The sequence below is a fragment of the Sus scrofa genome, chromosome 14, assembly GCF_000003025.6.
Source record: "Sus scrofa isolate TJ Tabasco breed Duroc chromosome 14, Sscrofa11.1, whole genome shotgun sequence".
Taxonomy (NCBI): Eukaryota; Metazoa; Chordata; class Mammalia; order Artiodactyla; family Suidae; genus Sus; species Sus scrofa.
Genome location: NC_010456.5, coordinates 23423693 through 23448909, shown reverse-complemented (window position 1 = coordinate 23448909; position 25217 = coordinate 23423693). Strand labels below are relative to the sequence as shown.

General features: G+C 59.6%; 1 protein-coding gene across 7 annotated transcripts; it reads left to right on the top strand.

Annotated features, from left to right (window-relative positions):
* ULK1 (unc-51 like autophagy activating kinase 1) lies at positions 780-25217 on the top strand. Of its 7 annotated transcripts, XM_021072523.1 has the most exons (28): positions 780-1183; positions 1547-1639; positions 1733-1774; positions 10108-10140; positions 10467-10503; positions 11202-11375; positions 11456-11529; positions 11792-11893; positions 12776-12834; positions 12921-13003; positions 13373-13423; positions 13747-13835; positions 15071-15224; positions 16090-16150; positions 16330-16419; positions 16921-17046; positions 17524-17672; positions 17785-17871; positions 18808-19076; positions 19705-19898; positions 20205-20314; positions 20409-20552; positions 20963-21156; positions 21280-21452; positions 21537-21655; positions 21968-22125; positions 23329-23464; positions 23551-25217. In XM_021072523.1, exons 1-28 carry the CDS (start codon positions 1073-1075, stop codon positions 23604-23606), a joined length of 3168 nt encoding a protein of 1055 aa, XP_020928182.1. In that variant the 5' UTR covers positions 780-1072; the 3' UTR covers positions 23607-25217. The 7 variants fall into 7 exon arrangements, 2 of the variants coding, with proteins under 2 accessions (XP_020928182.1, XP_020928184.1); XR_002338390.1 differs by having other exon boundaries at positions 841-1183; positions 21968-23464; XM_021072525.1 differs by lacking the exon at positions 16330-16419 and having other exon boundaries at positions 841-1183.

Here is a 25217-nt window from a genome sequence, read left to right as displayed (position 1 = left end):
GATATAATAGCAAGTATCTCATAGAATCATTGTGAGAGTAAATGAGTTAATATGGAAATACTACAGCCTAGCATTTAGTAAGCAATGGGTTAGCTGTTACAATTACACAATATACCACATAAGTATGTATAGTACTAGGTACCATATATATGTATGTACATACATATATACATATAAGACTGTATACACACGTAGGTATTGTATACACACACCTCTCTCCAGATACTTTCTTAAATGACAAGTAATAGTCTTTCATTGTTCTGCATCTTGCTTTCACCGAATTATAAACTTTGGAGCACTTTTCATCCGAGCACACATATATTTAACCCTGCCTCTAAGAATCCGCTATGCTATTCCATAGAAAGATGCACCAAGATTTGCCTAACTTTAGACCTAGTTTTGGTGCCCTAATTTGGCGGACAATTTGTACCTATCCAACGCAATTTTAAATGCATAACCAGCAACGCAGTCGTTCTCTAAGAATTTATGCTGTTCAAGCTCCAGCCCTGGGGTACACAGGCCACGTCCCAGGTATTAACGGCGACTACGGCAAATGTGCTCTCCCGGAATGGGCAGAAAGGGACACAGCGCAAGGCTGCGGCAGAATAACCAGCCGGAGTGCGACCCTAGGCCCATGCCCGGGCTTGCAGCTCCCAGCTCTGTTCCCAAGGGGACTGGCCTGCTACTGGCCCCGCCCCAATACCTGGCCCCGCCCCAGTAGGCCCCGCCCCAGAGTCCTGCCCCCCGCAAGTGCCACCGCCCACTCAGCGCGGCCGCAGGCCAGGCCCCGCCTCGCCCCGACCAGGCCCGCCCTCAGGCCCCGCCCCGCCTGCCTAGCTGTGCGCTTGCGCCAGCGTCTCTGGCTCCGGGGCCCGGCGGCCGCGGCTCTTTTGTTTCCCTGCTGGAGCCCGAGCCGGATCCCAAGCTAGGGTCGGAGGCCGGGTCAAGACCGGGTTGGAGTCGGATCGCGTCGGCATCCCAGACTGCCCGATGGGGCGCGCCCCCTGCCCACTGCCCTCGGTCCGTGCCGTCGCCTGAGCCCCGGCCTGCCTGGCCCGGCCCGGCCCGCGCCATGGAGCCCGGCCGCGGCGGCCTGGAGGTCGTGGGCAAGTTCGAGTTCTCGCGCAAGGACTTGATTGGGCACGGCGCCTTCGCCGTGGTCTTCAAGGGGCGCCACCGCGAGGTGAGGGACTGGCGGGCCCGGACAGAACCCGGGCGAGAGCGATCCCCCACCCCGGCGTCCCCTCTCCGTACTCCACGCTCCAGGGGCCTCCCCCCGTATCCCACTAGGGACCCCACATCTACATGGCCAGGCACCAGCTCATCCCCACCCCACGCCCCAGAGACTCCCTCATCCCAATCCCACATCCTGGAGGCCCCTTATCCCCGCAGCCAGATACCCTCACCTCCACCCACATCCCCCTCACACACACTCCTGACTCCCGTCATCTCGAGGGACCTGCCAGGTGCTTACCTGGCTTGGGCAAGGCCTTCAAGGGGTCTCCGGGTTCCTAGCCCCTCAGGGATACCCCTGCTTGGTTTTCAGAAACATGACCTGGAGGTCGCTGTCAAGTGCATTAACAAGAAGAACCTCGCCAAGTCTCAGACTCTGCTGGGGAAGGAAATCAAGATCCTCAAGGTGAGCTGGCTCTGGAAGCAGGAGGGGAGGTTGGGGCTTGGGGGTTGGGGGGACATCCACCTTGCTCACAGGAAACTTGGGTTTCTGTCCTAGGAACTGAAACATGAAAACATCGTGGCTTTGTATGACTTCCAGGTAAGGCTTGGAGCCGTGGTCTCAGTGGGGAAGGGGTGTGTTTCCCTCCTAGGCTGACCCCAGTGTCTTGGGTCCCCTAGGCCAGCCAGGTGCTGTAGACCCCAGTTGGTTAGTAGTGGACTGTTCTAGGCCAGCATCTCATGTTGGGGGAGGGAGCTGGGCGCCCCCATGTGTGGATGCCTGTCTGGCCTGTCCTGCTCAGAGGCCTCATGGACCTTGGAGACCCCATCCTTGGCCCAATTCTGGGGCCCAGACTTCCTCTGGTCATGTTAGGAGGGCTGCCACCTTCCCGGCTGTCTGACTACCACAGGGACCAGCAATGCCCGCTGAAGGAGGTCTGGCTACAGCAAGACCCTCCAGGGGGAGGGGGGTGGGTAGCTGACCCAATGGCCCCGACCCGACCGCGAATCCTGTCCTGTCCCCAGTACAGGCCCAGGGCAGTCCTGTCGGCTTGGACCACCTGTCTGGGCCAGCCGATTGTTTGTTGACATTACTCCAGCGGCCTGGCATTGGCCAGTGTCTCCCTGCGTCAGACTGGGGGAGGGGAGGGGCCAAGGGAGATTCCTTCTTGCTGGCAGTTGGGGCCAGCCACCCAGCCAGGCGGCAGGCTGAGGCTGATGAGGCCACCTCAGGTCTAGCTGGCCCAAGAGGCCGCAGCTGGCTTCCCTCAGTGCCCTTAGGCCTCTGGACCTGCCGGCAAGGCCCAGCCCTGGCCAGGGTCTGGGACCCTGGATACCCAATTTGGGGACAAGGAACCTGAGGCAGCAGATCTGAGGGCCAAAGTGCTGACTAATGGTTTTGAAACCTGTTTACTGAGGCCACGGGACCAGCCCCTGGCTGAGGGGAAGTTCCTGGCCTGGCTGTCTGTGTTTTGGTAGCCTCCTCCTCCGCTGCTGTCCCCTCCCTCTCCCTTCAGAGCTGGGCTGTGGCCTTGGGGGTTGTGGCCTGACACAGATGAGATGAGGGGGGAGGGCCTAGGTCAGCGGGATGGCGCATACCTGGAAGCCTGGAAGCTGTGTTCTGGGGCCAAGTCCCTTCCCCCTTCTTTTCCTCCTCCTCTCCCACCCTTCCCAGCCCTGTCTCCCTCCCCCCAGCCTCTGCTGTCCTCCTTGGGCCACACACCTGGCTGTGGGCAGCGCCACTTCCTCCACGGCTTAGGCGCTGTGGCTTCCCTTGTGCAGAGGAAGTGCTTTAGAGGCCAGCCAGCCTCTACCCTCCAGGCCTCCCCAGCCCAGCCCAGCGCTATAAGTTCTTTGCCCTCGGGCTCAAGGGTGGCTCCTTGAGTTCTTAGATGCCTGTCTGAGACACATGTGGGACCCAGGGAAAAAGTGGCTTTTAAAACCCGATAATCATTTGGCTTTAGAAAAAGAAAGAGGGGTTCCCGTCGTGGCGCAGCGGAAATGAATTTGAGTTGGAACCATGAGGTTTGGGTTCAATCCCTGGCCTTGCTCAGTGGGTTAAGGATCCTGCGTTGCTGTGGCTGTGGTGTAGGCTGGCAGCCGTAGCTCACATTGGACCCCTATCCTGGGAACCTCCATGTTCTGTGGGTGCAGCCCTAAAAAGAAAAAAAAAAAAAAAAAAAGAAAAGAGAAACAGGGAGTTTCCCTTGTGGCAGAGGAAATATATCTGACTAGTATCCATGAGGATGTGGGTTCCATCCCTGGCCTTGCCCAATGGGCCAGGGATCTAGCATTGCAGTGAGCTGTTGTATAGGTTGCAGATGCAGCTTGGATCCCAAGTTGCTGTGGCTGTGGCGTAGGGCAGTGGCTACAGCTCCAATTCGACCCCTAGGCTGGGAACTTCCAAATGCCACAGGGGTGGCCCTAAAAAACAACAACAACAAAAAGATAAACAGTACAAAAGGGACATGGAAAAAGGTAACTCTACCATCCCTGACCCAGTGGAGCCCCATCTCCTCCAAAGGCTCTCTGTGGGTGGGGACAGAGACACATCCTCAGCTACCCCTTTGCCGCCACACCACCCACTGTCCTCCTGTGGCATTTTTTACTTCAGTATGTGTCTTGGAGAACGTCTGGGTCACCCCCATATTAACTACCTCAATCTTAAATTTTGTGAGAAAATTATTTCTGCAAGGTTCAGCACCCAGACTCTGAAACTAGATGACCTGGTTCCAATCCTGGCTCTGCCACTTAAACTGGCTGCGCGTCCTTGGACGAGTGTCTTAACCTCTCTGTGCCTCCATCTCTTTCTCAGTAAAATAGAGAGACTCTGGGGTTGTTTGGTTGAAACTGGTCCTGGTAAACACTGTGAGCATTAGTGTTGTTCTGATTGTGGCCGTGGGTGTTATTGGCAGCTGCGTGGTGTTCCGTTGCCCCATATTCCACAATTGACCTCACCAGTCCCCCGCTGATGGGACATTAGCAAGGTTATTCTGGGATTCTGACATGTCAGCAGTGTGGTGGTGACTCTCCTTGACTCACCTCTGCTGTGTGCATGTCTGCAGGGTGGATTCCTAGAAGTAAGAGGATGCGTATTTTAGTTGGGAACAGTTGGCAGGTTGTGGTCCATAGAGAGTGGACCGTGGACACAGCAGGGCTGCCTGTCTCCCCACATCCTTGCCAGGAGGTCAGTTATCAGACTTCATCTTGGCCCATGTGAGAGGTAGAAAATGGCACCTCTTATGGTTTTGCTTTTCCCTTATGAGTGAGGCTCAGCATCTCTCGATATGCATGTGAACATTAGGGATGCCTCCTGCCCCAGGATGTCTTCCTGTGGGTCGCATTACCAGGGCTGCATGGCACTGTGGTTAATGGCATGGGTTAAAGATGCCGTACTTCCTTCCTCTGAGCCCAGCACTCCCATTTACTTATCTGTGTGACCTTGGGCAAGTCCGTTGGCCTCCTGGTACCTCAGTGTTATCCAGAAAATGGGAGATTATAACAGTACAGCTATGTTGTAGGGTGGTTGTGATGACAACTTGAGACGATATATGTTAAGTGCTTAGTTCTGTGCCTGCTGCCTAAGAAGATATTATTGATTTGTCTGAACTCTTTTTTTTTTTTTTTTGTCATTTTAGGGCCGCATCAGAGGCATATGAAGGTTCCCAGGCTAAGGGTCTAATCGGAGCTACAGCTGCCGGCCTACGCCATAGCCACAGCAACGTGGGACCCAAGCCACCTCTGTGACCTATACCACACACAGCTCATGGCAATGCTGGATCCTTAACCCACAGAGCATGGCCAGGGATCAAACTTGCATTCTCATGGATACTAGGCAGATTTGTTAACCTCTGAGCCATGATAGGAACTCTGATTTGTAGCAACTCTTTATATGTTAAGGAAAGCCCTTTCATGACAGGCACCGAATATTTCCCCTCAGGTTGTGTCTTGTCTGCTGGGGGACTTTTTTTTTTTTTTTCTTATACCCACAGCATATGAAAGTTCCCAAGCTAGGGGTTGAATCAGAACTACAGCTGCAGGCCTGCACCATAGCAACAGCACTGCGGGATCAGAGCCACATCTGTGACCTGCACCACACTTCACAGCAATGCTGGATCATTAACCCACTGAGTGAGGCCAGGGATCAAACCCCTGTCTTCATGGATACTAATTGGATTCGTTATAGCTGAGCCACGAGGGGAACTCCAAGGGGGGGCTTTTGTTTTGTGACCATATGGAATAGTGACTTGTCAGGCCCATGTGGGTGCCTGGGAGGAGGGCCCCTTGGATTGCCCGGAGGCCCCCAGATCTTTGGGGAGGTGGCCTTTCCTTTAGGACCAGAGGGGTAGCCTCTTGGTCTTACGCAAGCGTTCTGTGTGGGGTCCAGATGCACTCTTTCTGGAGAAAGTGGCCATTATGGGACATAGGGTATAGGACTGTGCAGCCAGGACTAACCCTGCCCAGCATACCCAAGGCCAGCACACTGTCCAGCTGGTTCCCACAACTGGAGTGACTCACTCACCCCAGCCCAGCAGACAGAGCCAGTTCCTTGTGCCTTTCGGTTGGCAGCCACCTCAGCCAAGGGGAGCGTTCTGTCTCATGGTGGGGTCTTTCAGGATAGTGCCAACCCCGGGCCTTGCTTTTTGCAGACCCCTGGCTCTTAGTGATGGGGCATAGTGACCCAGGCAGACTTGGAGGGTCCCGGGGAAGAAGGTGTGGAATCTGTGTTTTCTGTTCTGAAAAGTCCCCTGCTTTTTCCCAGTCAGGGAAGGTGGGAAGAAGCGGGCTGGTGAGGCCACGCCTGCCTGTCCCCAGGGTGCCGCAGGCCCACAATGGGCAGCTGCAGGAGGCTCCCTGAGGAAGGAGGGTGGGCCTTCCTGCTCAGGGTGGGGCCAGGCATCCCTTCCTGTCTGGAAGCTGTCCAGAAGGACCCGGCCTGGGGGCAGGGAGCAGCTCTGCTGTGGGTGGCTGTGTTCTGCTGACAGTGGCTTTTGCCACTAAGGAGTTAACTAGGTCAGGGCCTGCCCGCCCACCTGCCCACCAGGCCCAGCCCAGGATCACCAGACAGAGTGGGCTTGGCCCAGCTGGGGAGCTGGGATCCTATTAAGCAAAGCACCTTAGCACCCTGTGGCGGGGCAGCCTCCTACGTGCCTGGACGCCCGTGCCAGGCTGCCCGGGACACCTGGCCCTGACACCCGGGCCAGCCCTCTCCACCTCAGGGACAGATCCGGGGTTTACCACCCCTTCCTTGGGGGCTGCACAGTGGAGTGGTCAGGACTCAGGGCCCACCCTTGCCCCTCCCTTGCCAGCCGTGTGATGGACAGAATTGTAGGACCTCTCTGGGCCCGTTTGCTCCCCGAAAACAGGCTGTGACCTCCATGGGACCTGCCCAGTCCTCAGGTTGTGCTGGGGGTGACTGGGCAGTGAGGGTGGCTCACTGAAGGATGTGGGGCCCGGGGCGCCTGCGCCACGGCCGTGTTGGTGTTTAGGCATTAATAATATAATGGGTGGGAGTTCCCAATGTGGCTCCGCGGTAACAAACTCGACTAGTATCCATGAGGATGAGGGTTCTGTCCCTGGGCCTTGATCAGTGGGTTAAGGATCCAGCGTTTCTAGGAGCTGCTGTGCAGGTTGCAGATGCAATTCTGATCCCGCATTGCTATGGTTGTGGTGTAGGCCAGCTGCTGCAGTTCTGATTCAACCCCCTAGCCTGGGAACTTCCCTATGCCACTGGATGTCTGTCTGTCTATCCATCTATCTATCTATCTAAAGCAGGTGCCTAAGGACGAGAACATGGCTGCTAGCTCTCATCTGCCTCCTCCAGCGGGTGAACCCTATCTGGGCTCAGGCGCTCACTGCAGCCCCAGGAAAGTCCTGGGCTTTTCCGGTGTCTAGACTGACCCCTAAGGACATGGCTTGCCATCTGGAACCCACTTGGTCTCCACTCCCCAAGGGAGCTTATGAAAACCAAATACAGCTCATGAAGCAGGCTGAGGCAGAACCTTTCCAGGTTCTGGGTGGGCAGCAGGCTGGGCAGGTGTAGACAAGCTGTTTCACAGGGACCTCCAGACCACTTTCTTCTCCCAGAGGGGCCGGAGAGCTGGCTTCTTTAGGGAGGGATGGGGCATGCAGCCTTCCTGGAAAAGTGCCCCATGGCTGGGGCTTCAGGGACCTGGCTGATGTTGGCCTTGGAGGGAGGTGGGGGACACTCCAGCTGGCCTCGACTTCACAGCCCTGTGTGTTTCCTGACCTCACAGGGCTGAGGTTCCTGCCAGGGGTGGGGGGGTTAGTAACCCCCTAACAAGTAGATGCCACAGGCAGGGAGAGAGGCCTTCTGAAGCTCTCTGCACTCTCCCAAGTCTGGGGCTCTACAGAGGTGGGTGCCACTCCCCCTCAGCCCAGCCCTGCAGTGCTCCTACCCCTGGGCCCCAGACCCAAGCCCAAGAGGGCCTGCAGGGGATGAGGCTGAGCCCAGGCTCAGGGGTGGGGTGGGGTGGGGTGGGGGAAGACAGCCTCCATCTGTGCTGAGTGATATACTGGGGAGGTGGGACAAAGATCAGAGGGAGGAGAGAAGCCTGGACCCCCACAGTCTCACATGGCCAAGAGCCTCTGGTCTCCTGCTCACTCAGGCCTGTGAGGCCCCAGCAAGGCTTCCGGGAGGTCTGGAAGAGGGGAAGGCTGGGGTGTCAGGGAGTGGGGAGTGCTTTGGAGTACTGAGCAAGGGGAAGGGGCAGTTAGGACCCCTGGGATGGGCCCTGGGGGGCAGGAAGCATCTGGTGTCGCCTTTGGAAGCTCCCCTTGGCTGGAGTGGGTATGGTGGGTGCAAGGGTCCTGTGGATTCCTGGCATGAAGGGCTGTGTGTTGTCACTGATGCCACTGGGACCTCCTTTCTGGGGGAGGTGGTTGTGGGGTCCAGGGGTCTGCTTGGATTTGGGAGTAGAAAAGTAGGCAGTGCAGTGGGCTGCACCTCCCAGCTGGCAGGCTGCTGGTCCCCACACAGCCCTGGCGTGGGGGTCAGCGTTTCTGCCAGTCCTGGGGACACTCAGTGGGGATGGGTGCTGCATCCATTTTATTTCTGCCTTGCCTGTTTTTGTCACTTTGTCCCTACCTGTCCTGGGGGCAAGTTTGGGGCTTTCCTGGGGAGCAGGGTGCCAACCTTCTGGAAGACAGGTGAGAGCTAGAGGCACTTGGGCCCGAGTCCCCACCCTGCCCCGCTGGCTGTGTGGCCTCGGCAAGGGGCTGGGCCTCTGGGCCACTCCAGGTGCTGACAGTGCCCAGGAGGTATGTGAATTCTGGAGCATACTCAGCACCAGCATGTCACCAGAGTGGCCGTTGTCCAGGTGGCAACAGGTGAGGGAGCAGGTGGCCTGGGTATCACAGGCAGTGGGTGTTTCCATCTCCTGGGTTATTTCTGGGTCCTTATCTCTGGCACCTCCCTCTGCCCTCGGCTGGGTCCTCTGCCCAAGACTCACTCCACTCTGTGGTCAGATCCTCCCTGTGCCCCCCTCCACCGTGACCTCCTTCTTCTCCCCCTCTGTCTCCTTCCATGCCCTGCCCCTCTGGCCTGGGCCCACCCAGCAGGTCCCTGTAACTGGGGACTCACTACCTGCCCGAGGTTATCTCTCTCCAGCAGCTGGCCTGGAGGGGCGGGGCCGGGGGTGGGGCTGAGGCTGTGAGGGCGGGGCCAAGGCTGCTTTCGTGGACGGAGCCCACCTCCTCCCGTTCTGGGAGGAAGGCTTCTGCCTCCCTACCTGGGCCCGCCCCCAGGGACGGGCTTGGGACTGCTGGGCAGGACGTGCGGGAACTGGTCTGAGGCCCAGCCAGCCCCAAGAGGTTTAGTGGCCACCTCTCACCCCTGCTCACTGAAACATACCAGCCCTCCATGCACAACCCTTCTGTTGGTGGAGTTCTGGAAGTGTGGGGGGTTTCTCATTTGGGAGCTGGCATTTTATTTCCTTTTTTATTTTTTTTGGCTGCCCCCCGGTGCATATGGAGTTTCCAGGTCTGGGATCAGTTACTAGCCGTAGCTATGGCAATACAGGATCCTTAAGCCACTGTGCTGGGCCAGGGATTGAACCTGCATCCCAGTGCTTCTAGATGCCACCGATCCTGTTGCACCCCAGCAGGAACTCCTCAGAGATTGACATTTAAAAACAGGGTGTCACCCTGTGGCTTCGTGTCCTTTCTCCTCACCTGCTGGTGTGAGTCTGAGCCTAGGCCCAGCCTCCTGGGGCAGGGGGACTGAGCAGGGGTCCTTTGTCCTGCCGGGGAGCGGGGGATGTCATCCCTGGGAGCTGAGGCTGGATGCTGGTTCGGGGGGTCAAGTCTCTGCCTGAGCCTTGACCCCCCTCAGGGCCACCAAGAGATGTCTCTCCTGCACCCCCTCCCTCCCTCCCCCCAGCCTGGCCTCCCTTGGGGCTCCACCCTCCATGCTTCAGACTCACTCCCCTTGCAACTGTGAGCAGAGCGCTGGTGGGGAATAAGAACTTGGTGCGTTTTCTCTGTTCGATCCCCGGCCTTGCTCAGTGGGTTAAGGATCCAGCGTTGCTGTGAGCTGTGGTGTAGTTCTCAGATATGACTCAGATCTGGCATTGCTGTGTCTGTGGTGTAGGCTGGCAGCTCTGATTTGACCCCTAGCCTGGGAACCTCCATATGCCGCAGGTACAGTCCTAAAAATACAAAAAAAAAAGTCACACCAGAGCCCACTTGGCTCTCAGATGTCCTCTTCTCCTGGCATGGCAGGCCCCAGGCCACCAGGCCAACCAGTGTCCATGCCACTGGCCTCTCCTGCCTGGAGCCCAGATGGTATGTTGGCATCTGTGAGTGCCAGCTGCCTCTGTCAGCGGGGCTAAGTCAGGCTTCCCAGAGAGCTGCCCAAGTGGAGGACAGGGCTCACTCTCTTCCGTCTCTCACTGCTTCTTATGTGTCCTGCAGGAAATGGCCAATTCCGTCTATCTGGTCATGGAGGTGAGTCCCTGGAGGCAAGCTGTGAGGACAGGGGGGCTGAGCCCTCTTGCTTCTTGGGTCCCTTTGTCATCTGGGGCTTAGAAGTAGTCCTCGTGTCTGTGGGCATAGGACCACCTCACCAGGAGCCCTGGCAGCCACAGCAGGTGCTGGAGGGGTGATGAGCATGCCCATTGACCTCTTCAAGCATGGGCTGCAGGGGACACCTGTCCCAGGGTGGTGGTAGGGCATCCAAGTGCCCAGGGAGGAGGCGTCCAGGGTGGGGAGGTGGGGAGGGCTTGAGGGTCTGCCCTGGCCACTGACCTGGGCCCATGGCTGCTCTCTTGCAGTACTGTAACGGCGGGGATCTGGCCGACTACCTGCACAGTGAGTGGACCCCCTGTGGCCAGATGGGCTGCATGCCCCGTCTCACCCTGACCCAGCCTGAGAGGTGGCCTGGCGTCAACGAGCTTTCCCGGGCCTGATCACAATGGCAGGTCCCCCTGGCGCCTGCTGGGGAACATGGAAGAGGGTGTGGAGCTCTACTGGGGACACATGCTGTGTCAGAGCCACCAGGGTTGTCCTCACAGGGCAGATGTGGTCTGGAAGAGTCACTCTTAAGCAGGGCACCTGCGGTCTGCTGGGATGAAGTGCCCCTCAGGGTCCCTGAGGCAGCTGGTTGGCTGCTCTGCAAGACGTAGGCCTGTCCTGAGCACCTTGGGCCCACACATTCGGGCCTCTGTGGGGCCCGGGTGTAGGTTGGGGACAGCGCTGAGATACATTGGTTCAGCTCCTCGCTCAGTGAGGGCTGGGACAGGGGCTCAGGGCACAGAGCTAGGGTTGGGGGGTGGGGATTGGTACACAGGAACAGGTCAAGCTTTGTGGTGTGTAGGGAAGAAGGTTCCAGACAGCCGGCAGCTGATGGGCTCGGGGCAGACGGGAGCATGTGCCCGTGCTGGGAGGGATGGCATAGGGGCTTCATGGACAGGAGCCCCTCCAGGAGGGAGGATCTGTGCCATCCCTGTCCCTGTGCTCGCAGCCCCTTGCTCCGGGGGGCTGGTGAGCTGAGCCCCATCTCCCCACAGCCATGCGGACGCTGAGCGAGGACACCATCCGGCTCTTCCTACAGCAGATTGCAGGCGCCATGCGGCTCCTGCACAGCAAAGGCATCATCCACCGGGACCTGAAGCCCCAGAACATCCTACTGTCCAACCCCGGTGGGCGCCGTGCCAACCCCAACAACATCCGGGTCAAGATTGGTGAGGCAGGGCTGGCCAGGGTGGGAGGTTGGGGGTGGAGGCCCCGGCCGCCCTCCTTACACCTCCTTCCTTGCCTGTAGCTGACTTCGGCTTCGCCCGCTACCTGCAGAGCAACATGATGGCAGCCACACTCTGCGGCTCCCCCATGTACATGGTAGGTGCGCCACTTCCACCCCAGCTGCCCCTAGAAGGGGGCGTCAGTAGTGTGGTCCCCTCCCATGTCCAGAGCTGAGCCCCGTCCTGTGGCCTCATGTTTGGGTGGCAGCTGGCATGGCCATAATGGTTCCCTCCACATCCGTGCCATTTGGGTGACAGCTGGCTGGCATCTGACCTGTGCGGCGGGTACCTGGCGGGAGCAGGCTCTGGCGGGTGCGTATTCAGTGCCCCTCCTCCTACGCTGACCCTTCATCCCGCAGGCCCCGGAGGTCATCATGTCTCAGCACTACGATGGGAAGGCGGATCTGTGGAGCATCGGCACCATCGTCTACCAGTGCCTGACGGGGAAGGCGCCCTTCCAGGTGAGGGCCGCTGCCACCTAGCTCACTCCACGTGGTCACCTCAGGGCCCTGCCCTGCTCCGAGACAAGGCCGGAGCCTCCACTGTCCCCAGGGCACACCCATGTGTCCACATGTCTGTCTGAACCAAGTTTCGTGGCCTCCTTCCACGCATTCCAGGGCTGACGTGACTCACTGAGTTGGCATCAGGATCCCAGGCTCTGGGGCGCACCTCACCCTTGGAAGGCAGTGGTACCCTCCGCTCTGTGGTGGACCCCAGAGGATCCTGGGTTCTGAGCCCACCCTCAGGGCCTGACCCAGCAGCTCTCTGCTGTCTGCAGCTTGCCCCAGAGCCTTCTGACTGCCTCGTGGCTTAGGCTGGGCCTTAGACCTTCTGCTCCTGCCACCCCACCGAGGCTGCCATTTTCCCGCATGGGCATGCAGAGGGCTGCCTCACCTGGCAGGTCACGTCAGCCTTGGGAAGGCAGCGGGCTGTCTCCTGGCTGTGCCCTGGTTCCGGGAACAGCGCCTGGCACAGCAGCGCTCAGTGAGGGCCAGCCAGGTGTCCCCCTCAGGGTGGGAGGCCCATTTGGGGGAAAGCTTATTCTGGGGCCCCTGTTGGAAGTGGGATACATGGGCTATTCTTTGATTTCAAGGAGCAAATGACCAGTGACACCAGTCATGTGGAAGGGGGGCGGGAATCCTGGCTACCTGGCTCCTGGACTCAGCGGTCCTGATGGTTTCATGGCCTGGATCGGGGGCTGGGGGAGCCCCTTCCTTGGAAATGCATGAAGGCACTCAGTGTTTGGCCATACGGGCTGGTCATGGGGCAAAGGGGCAGAGGCTCTGAACAAGCAGTGGCTGAGTGCTGTGGGATGCTCACCTCTCCCCTTGCCCACGTTGCAGGCCAGCAGCCCCCAGGACCTCCGCCTCTTCTACGAGAAGAACAAGACGCTCGTCCCCACGTGAGTGCCCCTCCCTCTGGCTGCAACCCCCCTCCCCCGCCCCCCACCCGAGGCTGCCTGGTGAGCATTGTGCTCTGTGCCCCCAGCATCCCCCGGGAGACCTCGGCCCCGCTGAGACAGCTGCTCCTGGCCCTGCTTCAGCGCAACCACAAAGACCGCATGGACTTTGGTGAGCACTGGCTGGCTCGCCCCCACCCCTCCCAGCAGGCATGGGTGGCAGGGGGGCAGGACCCTTCTGGCTGGCACCCCTGCCTCCCATGTCCTACATATCCAGCTCCCATGGGCCCCTGAGGCCACAGTGGGTGGGTTTCCCCAGTGCCCACAGCTCCTTGCCTGGCAGCACAGGTGGGTGGGGCCAGGCCTGGATCACCCTGCAGGGACCAAGTATGTTCAAGAGCCACCAGCTGGCGCTTTGTTGCCCTCCTCACCTGGTGTGAGGCAGCCGGGACAGGGGCCAGAGCTCAGCCCAGGGGACAGTGGGTGTCTTGGCCTTCACCCCAGGAGCCCTCCTGAACCCTAGGCCCTCTTATTCCTGCAGATGAGTTTTTCCATCACCCCTTCCTTGATGCCAGTGCCGCTGTGAAGAAGTGTGAGTCCCTGAGGGTCCCAAGGACTCCCCTTGGGCTGATAGCACCATCCTGGGCGGTGGGAGGGTACCAGCTCCTTAGCCTTCCTCCAGCCAGTAGTCACCCAAGGCCATTGGGTGGGCTGGAGCTCAGCCCACTTGGGGCAGCAGGTTTGGAGAGGAGGGGGCAGGGGCCTCCCTCAGGTTCCCTTCCAGGCCCTGGGTTCCTCTGTCCATGGGGCCCAAGCCAGCACTGTCCTCTGCGGAGGCTGAGGCTGATGCTGACGGGGTGGAAGCGTGCAGAGCCAGAGTGAGGGTGTCCTATCCTGACCTGCCTCCTCCGCCAGCGCCACCTGTGCCTGTGCCCTCGTACCCAAGCTCGGGGTCCGGCAGCAGTTCCAGCAGCAGCTCCACCTCACACCTGGCCTCGCCACCGGTGAGTTCTATGAAGGGTCCATGCTGCGGGCTTCTCTTCCCTGGGCTTTGGGATGGGTGGAGCCCTGCAGCAATGCTGTCGAGACTCTGCTGCCTTAGCAGCCACCTTTGTCTCTGCTGTGCCGTCTGGTCAGATCACCCCAGATAGACATGTTCTGCTCGTGAATTGTGGAGGGGTTAGAAGCGGGCAAAGACTGGAGTTCCCGTTGGGACTCAGAGGGTTAAGAACCCTACTAGTATCTACGAGGATTCCGGTTCGATCCCTGGCCTTGCTCAGTGGGTTAAGGATCCTGCATATTGCCGTGATCTGTGGTGTAGGTCACAAACATGGCTCAGATCCGGCATTGCTGTGGCTGTGGTGTAGGCCTGCAGCTGTAGCTCCAATTCGACCCCTAGCCTGGGAACTACCATATACTGTGGGTGCAGCCCTAAAAAAATAAAATAAAGGAGTGAAGAACCCCCGTCAGGGCCCCCCTGTCCCCATTCAGGATCATGGCAGCTCCAAGCCTTGGTGTGTGCTGGCTGGTATGCAGGTGGACTCGAACAGAGCCCTCATGTTCAGGGATCTTGTGTCCCGGGACCCCACCCACAGCCCATGTGACGGCACGGGTGGTGTGAGGTCTGCGAAGGTTGTGCACAGGGATTGGGGGGATTGGGGCTTGTCCCTCCCTCTGTCTGTCCTGCGCGGCCCAGCTGGGGCTCTCGCTCATGCCTGAAGGCAGACCTTCCAGGTGCCCCTTCTGCTGAGCAGAAGGCAGGGCCAGCCAACAGGAAGATCTCCTTTGCACATGTCCCCAGCACACCACACTGTTCAGGCCTTCACAGGACAGATGGCGAGATGGGGGGAGGGTGACCTGAAATGGGGTCTCCCTGGAGCTCTGTGGGAGCCAAGTGTTTCCTCACTCTGGGTGGCGGGGTGAGGTGACTGTCCCTTCGGGGTTCAGGCTCGGCCTGGGTGTGGCTTCAGAAATCACAGAGGATGGACTGACCTTACAGCTCAGCGGGTTAAGGATCTGGTGTTGTCACTGCTGCGGCTCGGGTGGCTGCTGTGGTGCAGGTTTGATCCCTGGCCCAGGAACTTCCACACGATGCGGGTGCAGCCTAAAAGGAAAAAGAAAGAAATCAGAGGAGAGGAATGGCCTGTGGGGAGAATAAAGTGCAGAGCCCTCTTCCCAGGGGTCTGCCCTCACCCAGGGCCTGAGCCCCAGTCTCAGTGACCTCCGCACTAACCCCCAGTCCCTGGGAGAGATGCAGCAGCAGCTCCAGAAGACCCTGACCTCCCCAGCCGACGCCGCCGGCTTCCTGCAGGGCTCCCGGGACTCAGGCGGCAGCAGCAAGGACTCATCCTGTGACACCGACGACTTTGTCATGGTCCCAGCCCAGTTTCCAGGTCAGGGATTCACTCGGAGGGGTGGTCAAGGGGAGCGCCGTGGGTCCCACATGTGCCTTGAGGATGGGCTTCTGGAAGCTTCCACACCATGGCTTAGCCATAGAGTCAGAGCTCAGCCCCGCTGTGGGCTGTGGGTGGGCAGAGGGCCATGAACAGACCCTGCTTTTCTCACCTCCCAATACTGTCTAGTACCCGAGTGAAAGCCAGCGTGGGCTCTTTCTGAGAGCCCTGCTCCGTATGGGGAGCTGTGCCCACTCTGTATTTGCTGAGGGTGTGTGTTGGTGGGGAGGTGCTCTAGCCTCTGGGGCAGGCCTGGCCCCTCCCAAAGCCCTGTCCTGGGGTCCTCAGATCTCCTGGTGACCCTGGATGCTGGCACTTCTCTCACTGGCCCTGCCAGCCCTGACACACCTCGCATAGGGCTGGGTGGGAGCAGGTGCTGGTGTCTAGTGGGCCACACCATTTGACCCTGGTTAGGGAGGGGCCCTATACCCAGTCTCGGGCTGCACAAGGAGAACGGCAGGAAGGTGGAGACCCAAAAGGTCCTGTAGGAGTGGACTGGAGCTGGGGACACCTGGCCTGGAGTTGGCTGAAGGCTGACAGGCAGGGCGGGTCTCAGAGGTCCAGGCAGGCAGAGGGGGTTGACAGTCCAAGTGACGGGTTGAGACATGAGAGCACTGGGCCCAGTGTGACCCCCAGCCTGCCCTTGAAGAGGTACCTTTGTGTCACAAAGCCAAGAGTCCCCACTTCTGTCTGTGTGGGGCCACTGGGGAGTCAGGCATAGAAGGTGGCCTGGGAGGGCTGTATGGAAGCTCGTCCTGATGAGAGAGGACACCTGGGCCTGGCCTCACCTATCTCCCTTCCACAGGTGACCTGGTAGCTGATGCAGCTTGTGCCAAGCCCCCACCGGACAGCCTGATGTGCAGCGGGTGAGCCCCTGCCCCAAACCCTCCTTGTCTTGGGGGGAGGGAAATGCCTGCAGGCTGTCCTTTGACAGCCCCTGCCCAGGTTTGACAGGAAGGAACAGGACGGATCCCAGGGAGGGCCCCGGGGCTCTGTGTGCACGGTTCGCTCGAATGTGAGGCCCTGCCTGCTCTGTCTCCACCAGGAGCTCACTGGCGGCCTCAGCTGGCCCAGAGAGCCGTGGCCGGACCCCATCTCCTTCCCCGCCCTGCAGCAGCTCCCTCAGCCCCTCAGGGTAAGCAGGGCCCCTGGCTGGGCTGGGGAGCATTGTACTCCGCCCCAGGGCCGTAGCTGGGGCTTCCCTCGCGTGTCGCAGCTCCCCATTCCTGAGTCACGTGCTGGAAGAGGCTCTGCCCGCCTTCAAGCCCAGCAGGATGCCAAGCTCCTCCTGGGTGCTCCAGCAGAGAAGGAAGGGATGCAGACCAGGGTTGGGGGTAGAGGCCAGGGGTGGCTATGGGAACCACCCGAAACCAGGGTCATCACCACCCTTGACTTCCAGAGCTGGCCTGGCCTCGCTATCCTCTATCCCACTTCCTACTTCTGGTCTCAACCAGAAGCCACCTGGGTGCAGAGAGTGGATGGAGTGGGTTGTGGACAGGCAGCCTCTGGTACCCAAATAGAAACAGAACCAGTTATGTGCAGAAGCACGGAAGCAGGTGGCCTAGAGTGGCCTCTGCCCCAGGATGTCTGGGTCAAGCGCCCCATCTGCAGTGACCCCAACCTCTCTACCCCACAGCCGGGCCGGTGCATTCTCCAGCAGCAGGTGTGGTGCCTCTGTCCCCATCCCAGTCCCCACTCAGGTGCAGAACTACCAGCGCATTGAGCAGAACCTTCAGTCACCCACCCAGTACCAGACCGCACGGTGAGTGCAAGGGGCTCCCCAGTGGCCAGGTGTGTCTTGGAAGAGAGTAATGAGAACCCCACTGCAGCCCACTGGGAGAGGTACAAGGCCATTTCACATGCACAGTTGTGTAGGCTCCTCACTGTGTAACTGTTAGCACTGCCACTTACTTTGTGGACATACTGAGATTCTAGATGTGTTGAGTGTTTTCTGAATGTCAGTAAAGTGTCTTGTGTTTACGAAACCGGCATTGATTTTTATAAATTTCAACAGACAGGAGAGGGGCCTTTTTTTTTTTTTGGTAATTCACAGAAGCCACTGGGGGTTGGCGGTTGCCCAGGCAAGGGATTTCGACCTCAGGCCTGAGGGTGCCCTGGGCACTCCCGCCTGGTTTTCACTTCTGGGGAAGCCCATTATTTGAATGGAGGGGGGCCCAACATGTGGCGTGCTCATGGGCATGGCTGAGGGCTCATACCTTGTGCCTTCTTGTGTGCCCAGGTCCTCTGCCATCCGCAGGTCGGGCAGCACCAGCCCGCTGGGCTTTGCACGGGCCAGCCCATCGCCCCCATCTCATGCCGAGCATGGAGCTGCCTTGGCCAGGAAGCTCTCCCTGGGTGGAGGCCGGCCTTACACACCATCTCCCCAAGGTGAGCTGCACATTGCAGAGACTGGGCGTCTCCCTGTGTGAGTGGGGGGTGGGGGCACACGCACGTCGTCTCCATCCCACCTTGACCTTGGTGATTCCTCTTTTCTCCCAAGTCGGAACCATCCCTGAGCGGCCAGGCTGGAGTGGGGCGCCCTCCCCACAAGCAGCTGAGATGCGGGGTGGCAGGTCCCCTCGACCAGGTAAGTACAGTCCTAGCCCGATGGGTGTGAGGGTGGAGCTTGGGGTCGGGGGGCAGCGTGGAGGAGCTGGGCTGACCTGTCACAATCGTCATCTCCTAGGAAGCAAAGAGAGGGAGCGGGGAGGAGTTCCCATCGTGGTGCAGTGGTTAACGAATCCGACTAGGAACCATGAGGTTGCGGGTTCGTTCCCTGGCCTTGCTCAGTGGGTTAAGGATCCGGCATTGCCGTGAGCTGTGGTGTAGGTCGCTGACGCGGCTCAGATCCCGCATTGCTGTGGCTGTGGTGTAGGCCGGCGGCTACAGCTCCAATTAGATCCCTAGCCTGGGAAGCTCCATATGCCGCGGGAGCGGCCCTAGAAAAGGCAAAAAGACAAAAAAAAAAAAAAAGAAAGAGAGAGGGTAGGGGGGAGGTTCCATGAGACTATTTTTACAAGCTGAAGCCTGGAGTTCTGTTGTGGCTCAGTAGGTTAAGAATCCAGCTGGTATCCACGAGGACGTGGGTTTGACCCCTAGCCTCACTCAGTGGATGAAGGATCTGGCATTTCTGGGAGCCGTGGTGTAGCTTGCAGATGTGCCTCAGATCCCGCATTGCTGTGGCTGTGGTGTAGACCAGCAGCTACAGCTCCAATTCCATCTCTAGCCTGAGAACTTCCATATGCCGCGTGTGGCCCTAAAGGAAAAAAACAAACAAACAAGGAAACAAAGCTGAAGGCTTCAGGTTAAGGAGGTCAACTCTGGGGTTCAAACCCCATCGCCATCCCTGCTCTCTGTGCCTGTCTCTCAGGTGTGCAGTGGAGCATAGGTGCAGTGCCACACAGGTGGCTGGGAGGGTGAAGGGGATCATTAGCAGATTTGGTGGCCTCCGTGCACTGTCCTGGTTGGTGTTGTGGCCTGGGCCACAGACAGCTGTGACTAGGCCTATCCTGTCCCACCCCAGGCTCCTCTGCGCCAGAACACTCTCCCCACACTGCTGGACTGGGCTGCCGCCTGCACAGCGCCCCCAACCTCTCCGACCTACATGTCGTCCGTCCCAAGCTGCCCAAGCCCCCCACGGACCCGCTGGGAGTGGCATTTGGCCACCCGCAGGCCAGCCCCCCGCAGCCCTCCCATGGGCTACAGTCCTGCCGGCCCTTGCGTGGTTCACCCAAGCTGCCTGACTTCCTGCAACGGAACCCCCTGCCTCCTATTCTGGGCTCCCCTACCAAGGTAACGGGACTCCGGACCCCAAGGGGTGGGTTGGGAGAGTGGCCGTTGCTGTGAAAAGATCAGAGGGGTTGGCTCTGCACTGTGGACCTCCCCCCCTGCACTGTGGACAGGAGGGGCCCAGAGGTGGGCCCCCCAGAGCCGGGGTATTCTGCAGTGGTTGGTGGCTGGCTCCATGCGTCTCCCATTTATATGTCCCCATGATGAAAACTGGCCCCCAAACCCATTGTGCTCTTTGGCCCTTAGGAAGTGTCCCGACCCTGGTCCAGCGCCCACACTCACAAGAGCCCAGGCTGCCATCGTGGGCAGATTATTTAGTTCATCCCCTGCCTCAGTTCTCCTGTCTGTGAAATGGGGCCAGAACCTGCAGCTGCCTTATGGTGTTTCTGGGAGGATGTAGGTGCACTCGCGTGTGCCCTCTGCTGTACACATGTGTGCCCGTGCATGTTACCTTCCTCCAGCACAGGGTGGAGTCAGCCACACACAGGTCTCATCACACCTTAGCTGCAGAGACCTGGGTCTTGGAAGATAGGGGCTTTGTGGCGTGGGGCCCTGCAGATGCTGGCCAGCGCCGCAGACCCCGTTGGCTTGTTAATGCCGTCGTGACTCAACAGCCCCCTGCCCCTCCTAGGCTATGCCTGCATTCGACTTCACCAAGACCCCCAGCTCCCAGAACTTGCTGACCTTCCTGGCCCGGCAGGGAGTGGTCATGACGCCGCCTCGGAACCGGACGCTGCCCGACCTCTCCGAGGCGGGGCCCTTCCAGGGGCAGCCAGTGGGCCCTGGCCTACGGCCCACTGAGGACACCAAGGGCCCCTTTGGCAGGTGAATGGACATTGCCTGTGGGAGAGAGACCCAGCCTGTCTGGCTTCACCTGTACCTCATTCCCTCTGAGACCCCTTCTGAGCTTGTTTGTGCCTCTTCAGTGGTGACACTACCTATCCTCGGGGTAGGTGGAGGGACCAAGTGGGCAGCAGGGCAGGTCAGGTTATGGCAAGCTGGCCTCAGAGTGCTGACCAGGCTGTGAGGTCCCCAAGCCCTGCCTGTGGGACAGTGCTGGACTATGGGTGGCCTGGTGCCCAGGCCCCCGGACCCCAGGGCACCACCTCTTCATGGCTCCTCACCCTTCAGGTCCCTCAGCACTGGCCGGCTCACTGATCTACTCCTTAAGGCTGCATTTGGGACGCAGGCCCCTGACTCAGGCAGCACGGACAGCCTGCAGGAAAAGCCCATGGAGATCGGTGTGCAGGGGGTACCTGCGGGGGCAGAGGGGTGCTCTGGGAAGTGGGGGACCATGCCAGGAAGACCTCTGAGCCCATCTTCTTGCTCTCCCAGCACCCTCTGCTGGCTTCGGAGGGAACCTGCACCCAGGAGCCCGTGCTGCGGGGGCCAGCAGCCCTTCCCCCGTGGTGTTCACCGTGGGCTCGCCCCCCAGCGGGACCACGCCACCCCAGGGCCCCCGCACCACCATGTTCTCAGGTGAGGACCGTCAGGAAGCCCCTCAGGGCTGCAGGGACTCCTGGCCTGAGTCTTATCAGGAGGCCTGAGGGCCATTGCTATTGAGTAGGGACAACTCTGCCCTCCACACCGAGGTGCTCTGGGAGGTCGTCCTTGTGGGGTCAGGAATCCTGGGCTTGGGGCTGCCTTGGGGTAAGCACAGGTCATGCAGATGGGTGCCTGCAGTCCCAGCCTCTAGACTTGAGGGTCTCAGCTACAGCAGGCGGGACCCAGCAGGGGTGAGGCTTCTGCTGTGGGGTCTCTTCCCCAGAGGACGTGGGTACCGGGTTTAGGGTCACAGTTGTGGAGGATTCATAGTGGGAGCATGCCCTGAGCCAGGGCGGGGGAGGGGTGTGGCAGGGGGCCTCTGCCCACTGGCCCTCTCCCCACAGTGGGCTCCTCCAGCTCCCTCAGCTCAGCTGGCTCCTCCTCTGCCCGCCACCTGGCGCCTGGGGCCTACAGTGAGGCCACTCTCGAGGTCCCAGCCCCTGGCCACTGCTGCAGCTTCGCTGACCCTGTCACTGCCAACCTGGAGGGGGCCGTGACCTTCGAGGCCCCTGATCTTCCCGAGGAGACTCTCATGGAGGTGAGGGCTGTGCTGGGGGCGGGCATGAGGCTGGAGCACACGTGCCTGCGGGCAGGGGTTGGTCCCAGGAGTGTTGAGGTCTGTCCCCTTCAGCACTGGCCCCCTGCTGCCCTGTTCCCACAGCAAGAGCACACGGAGATCCTGCACAGCCTGCGCTTCACACTCGTCTTCGTCCAGCACGTCCTGGAGATTGCGGCCCTGAAGGGCAGTGCCAGTGAGGCAGCTGGGGGGCCTGAGTACCAGCTGCAGGAGAGCGTGGTGGCCGACCAGATCAGCCTGCTGAGCCGCGAGTGGGGGTGGGTGCACCAGTGGGCCTGGTGGGGAGGCAGCCTGGGGTGTGGGGTCCCCAAGGCGCCTGATGCCTACTTGCTGCCCCCCAGCTTCGCAGAGCAGCTGGTGCTCTACCTAAAGGTGGCTGAGCTCCTCTCCTCGGGCCTGCAGACCGCCATTGACCAGATCCGGGCTGGCAAGCTCTGCCTGTCCTCCACCGTGAAGCACGGTGAGTGCTGGGCTCAGCTCATGCCTGGAGTGTTGGGGGTAGACACCGAGGAAGGGGTGCTGGGGAGGCCTTTCTGAGGAGGTTACCTGGTGGAGGAGCAGCCAGGGCATCCTGGGAGGGTCAGGTGCAAAAGCCCTGAGGCAGGGCCCCATGTGTCCAGGGGACGAGAAGGTGCAGTGTGTGTTGCTGGAGCAGAACACGTAAGAGATGGGAGATGGGCCCTGCGGACATTGTGAGGGGCCCTTGCCCACTGGTTGCACTGGTCCCCCTCGTGGGCCATGCTGAGCTGATGGGGCCTCCTATCCCCCACAGTGGTTCGGAAGCTGAACGAGCTCTATAAGACCAGCGTGGTGTCCTGCCAAGGCCTGAGCCTGCGGCTGCAGCGCTTCTTCCTGGACAAGCAGCGACTCCTGGACCGCATCCAGAGCGTCACGGCAGAGAAGCTCATCTTCAGCCATGCAGTGCAGACGGTATCATGGGCGGGACCACAGGGCTGGTGGGGAGAGTGGCCAAGGAGCAGGCAGGAGTGGTCGATGGCCTCAGCTGTGCCACATTTCAGGGGATCACTCCCAGGTGGAGAACTGCACCACGCTGTCCCCTTAGCCACAGGTGACACACCGGCCCTTCTAGGCCCCAGCAGGGAGCCAGGAGCTTCCCCTGGGTTTCATTCTCACTGTGTGGGCTCCACAGCACAGGCGGCGCCCCTGGCCACATTCCTCCCTGAAACTCAGTTTCCTTACGTGTAAACAAAAGACCTGGTTTTCAAGCCTCTCAGCAGGCGAATTGGCCTCCAGAAGAAACCGATGCAGGCAGCTTAGCTCAGAACACACAGCTTAAACACAGTAGGGAGTTTGGGGGTCTCTGCTCAGTGCTCTGTGTCTGTTGCTTTGGGGTCATTGTGCCCAAAAAGATCTACTTTGGAGGCAATGTCTTTTTTCAAGAAAATTCACCTGTGTGGTAAAAAGGTACAGTCTGCAGAGTTCCCTGGTGGTTTGGCAGGTTAAGGATCTACCTGGCATCGTCACTGCTGTGGTGCAGGTTCCATCGCTGGCCCAGGAACTTCCGCATGCCACAGGCATGACCGAAAAAACACAATCTTGGGGAGTTCCCATTGTGGCTCAGTGGTAAGGAACCTGACCAGTATCAATGAAGATATGGGCTTGATCCTTGGTCTAGCTCAGTGGGTTAAAGATCTGGCATTGCCCTGAGCTGTGGTGTAGGTCACAGACACGTCTTGGTGCTGTGGCTATGGTGTAGGCTGGCAGTAGCTGATTCAGCCACTAGCCTGGGAACTTGCATATGGTATCTGCAGGTTCAGCCCTAAAAAAAAAAATTAAGGAAAAAACCACAATCTGAACAAAAGTAGAAGAAAAGCCTGCCTCCTTATCACCAAGCTCCCCCTCTCCTATAGGTGACCCCTTTATCAAGTGACTTAGGAACACTCTGTTAGCCGGGTCGGGGATGCTGACCCACCCGGGGTGGAGCTAATCTGATCTGTAAACCCCTGCCTGCCTGAGGCCCATGAGCATCCGTTTAGACCCTCACCTACACAGGGGCCCCCACACCACACTGCCCCCATCACTTGCGCCCTCCACGTAGGGTCGGTCAGCCCTGGGTCCCCCATCCCCAGTGATGGGGGTGGCCGGGGCCCAGCCTCCACCCTTGCCCGGCAGGTACAGTCGGCCGCCCTGGATGAGATGTTCCACCGTCGGGAGGACTGTGTCCAGCGCTACCACAAGGCCCTGCTGCTCATGGAGGGGCTGCAGCAGATCCTCACAGACCAGGCGGACGTGGAGAACATCGCCAAGTGTCAGTGACTGGGCTGAGGGGCAGAGTGGGGTGGGGAAGGGGGCAGCCAGGCCCCCCACTCACAGTGGTGCCCTCCCTCACTGCAGGCAAGCTGTGCATCGAGCGAAGGCTCTCGGCCCTGCTGAGTGGCATCTGTGCCTGACCACCCGGAGGCCTGGCCCACTATGCCCGTGGGGCTGAACCATCTCTGCTGATCCTGCGGGGGAGGGGGCAGTGTGCTGGCTGGGCTTCAAGGGACAAGCCTGTGGCCTTGACACTGCTTGCTGGAGCCAGGAAAAGGACTGTGGCTTCCCATTCAGCGTCCAGAGCTAGGCCTTGAGCTGCATCTTCATCACCTGGACTCTGCAGCCGTGGACTTCAGGGCACTGGAGGGCCCTGCACAGAACCTCCACCCAGGCCAGTCCCCTGGCCTTGCTCACAGGCAGAACTCCCAGCCCAGCCAGTCATCAGAATTTCTCTCCCGGCTGCCTCCATGGCAGGTGGGGATGCACAGGCAGCTCCTGACCCCACCTAGACCCCAGGGTCATCACGCTGAGGACAAGCCAAGGCCTGGAGACCATGATGCCCACTCAAGCCAAAGCCGCCAGGCCTGCCCAGTGGATCCACCCAGGAAAAGGTGTGTCCTCCTGGCTCCCACCTGACCCTTCCCCAGACCACCCCTAGCTTTGTGAGTCACCCAGCACTTTATGCAGATGGACTGGCCCCGGTCCCAGCTGTTGCACTACAAGGCGCGTGTACATATCCATATCCACACACATACAGAAGTAGCCCCATGAGCGCGTGCGCTGTGCCTGCCAGCCCGGACCCCCCGGGAGACACAGCCGTCTTATTTAAATGTTCTTTTAGGGACGGACAGTATGAAGCACCGAGCTTCCTAAAACCCAGCACAGACGTTACAGTCTTTCTCACTTTACTCCTAAAACGTGTCTTATTTTCTTCAGCTTTTTTGTTTTTTAAAGAAGAAAACTCAAAACAAGTTGAGGACGTTTATTTTGAAATGGTGGGGGGCAGGACAGGGGTGGCCTCAGCGTCGATGCTGAGACCTGGGCGGGGCGGGGAGCCCTCCCGCTCCCTGCCCCCACCCCGAGCCGCTCCCTGCCCGAAGACAGTGGGCAGGTGAGCAGCACCGTGTTTGTGCAAAGCTCCCCCGTCCAGTTTTCACAGTAGGTTTTGATGTCAACCCCCCTCCCCCACCCAGCCAGGTCCTGGCTGCTGCAGGGGGTGGTCCACCTTCCAGGCTCAGGGGGGCCTTTCCTGGTCTGCCCAGCTCCTCCCAGAGTGTCCCTCAAATGCAGAGGGAGCCGTGCCAGCCCAGGCACCCATGGCAAGGGCTTCGAGGTCTCCACACAGACCCGGGCGGAGACCCTCTCGTGTTTCTCTCTTGCGATACTTGAAATCTCGCCACTGTGCTTGGACGTAGAAGAAGAGGAGCAGCCCTGGGAGTCGTGTCTGTCTCATCACCCGTGACTTAAGTTTCTCCCTACTGCGCAGAATGTGTTCGTATTTATTGCTTTATGGTCGGCCGGAATCCAGGGCCACCGGGAGGCTGGCGCCATGGGAGGGGCCTCTGGCAGCTGCCCATCCCGCTGCCTGCTTCCTGGGGTGCGGTGTGCGTGCTGCCAGCCCATCCTGTTCTCCGCAGCACGGCTCTGGACCCTCGGTCTACTTTAATAGAAGTTTTGTGTGCTCTCCCTCTCTTTGCGTTAAATTGTGTAACAACAATTTAAGGAAATAAAACCTCTGGAATTGTTGA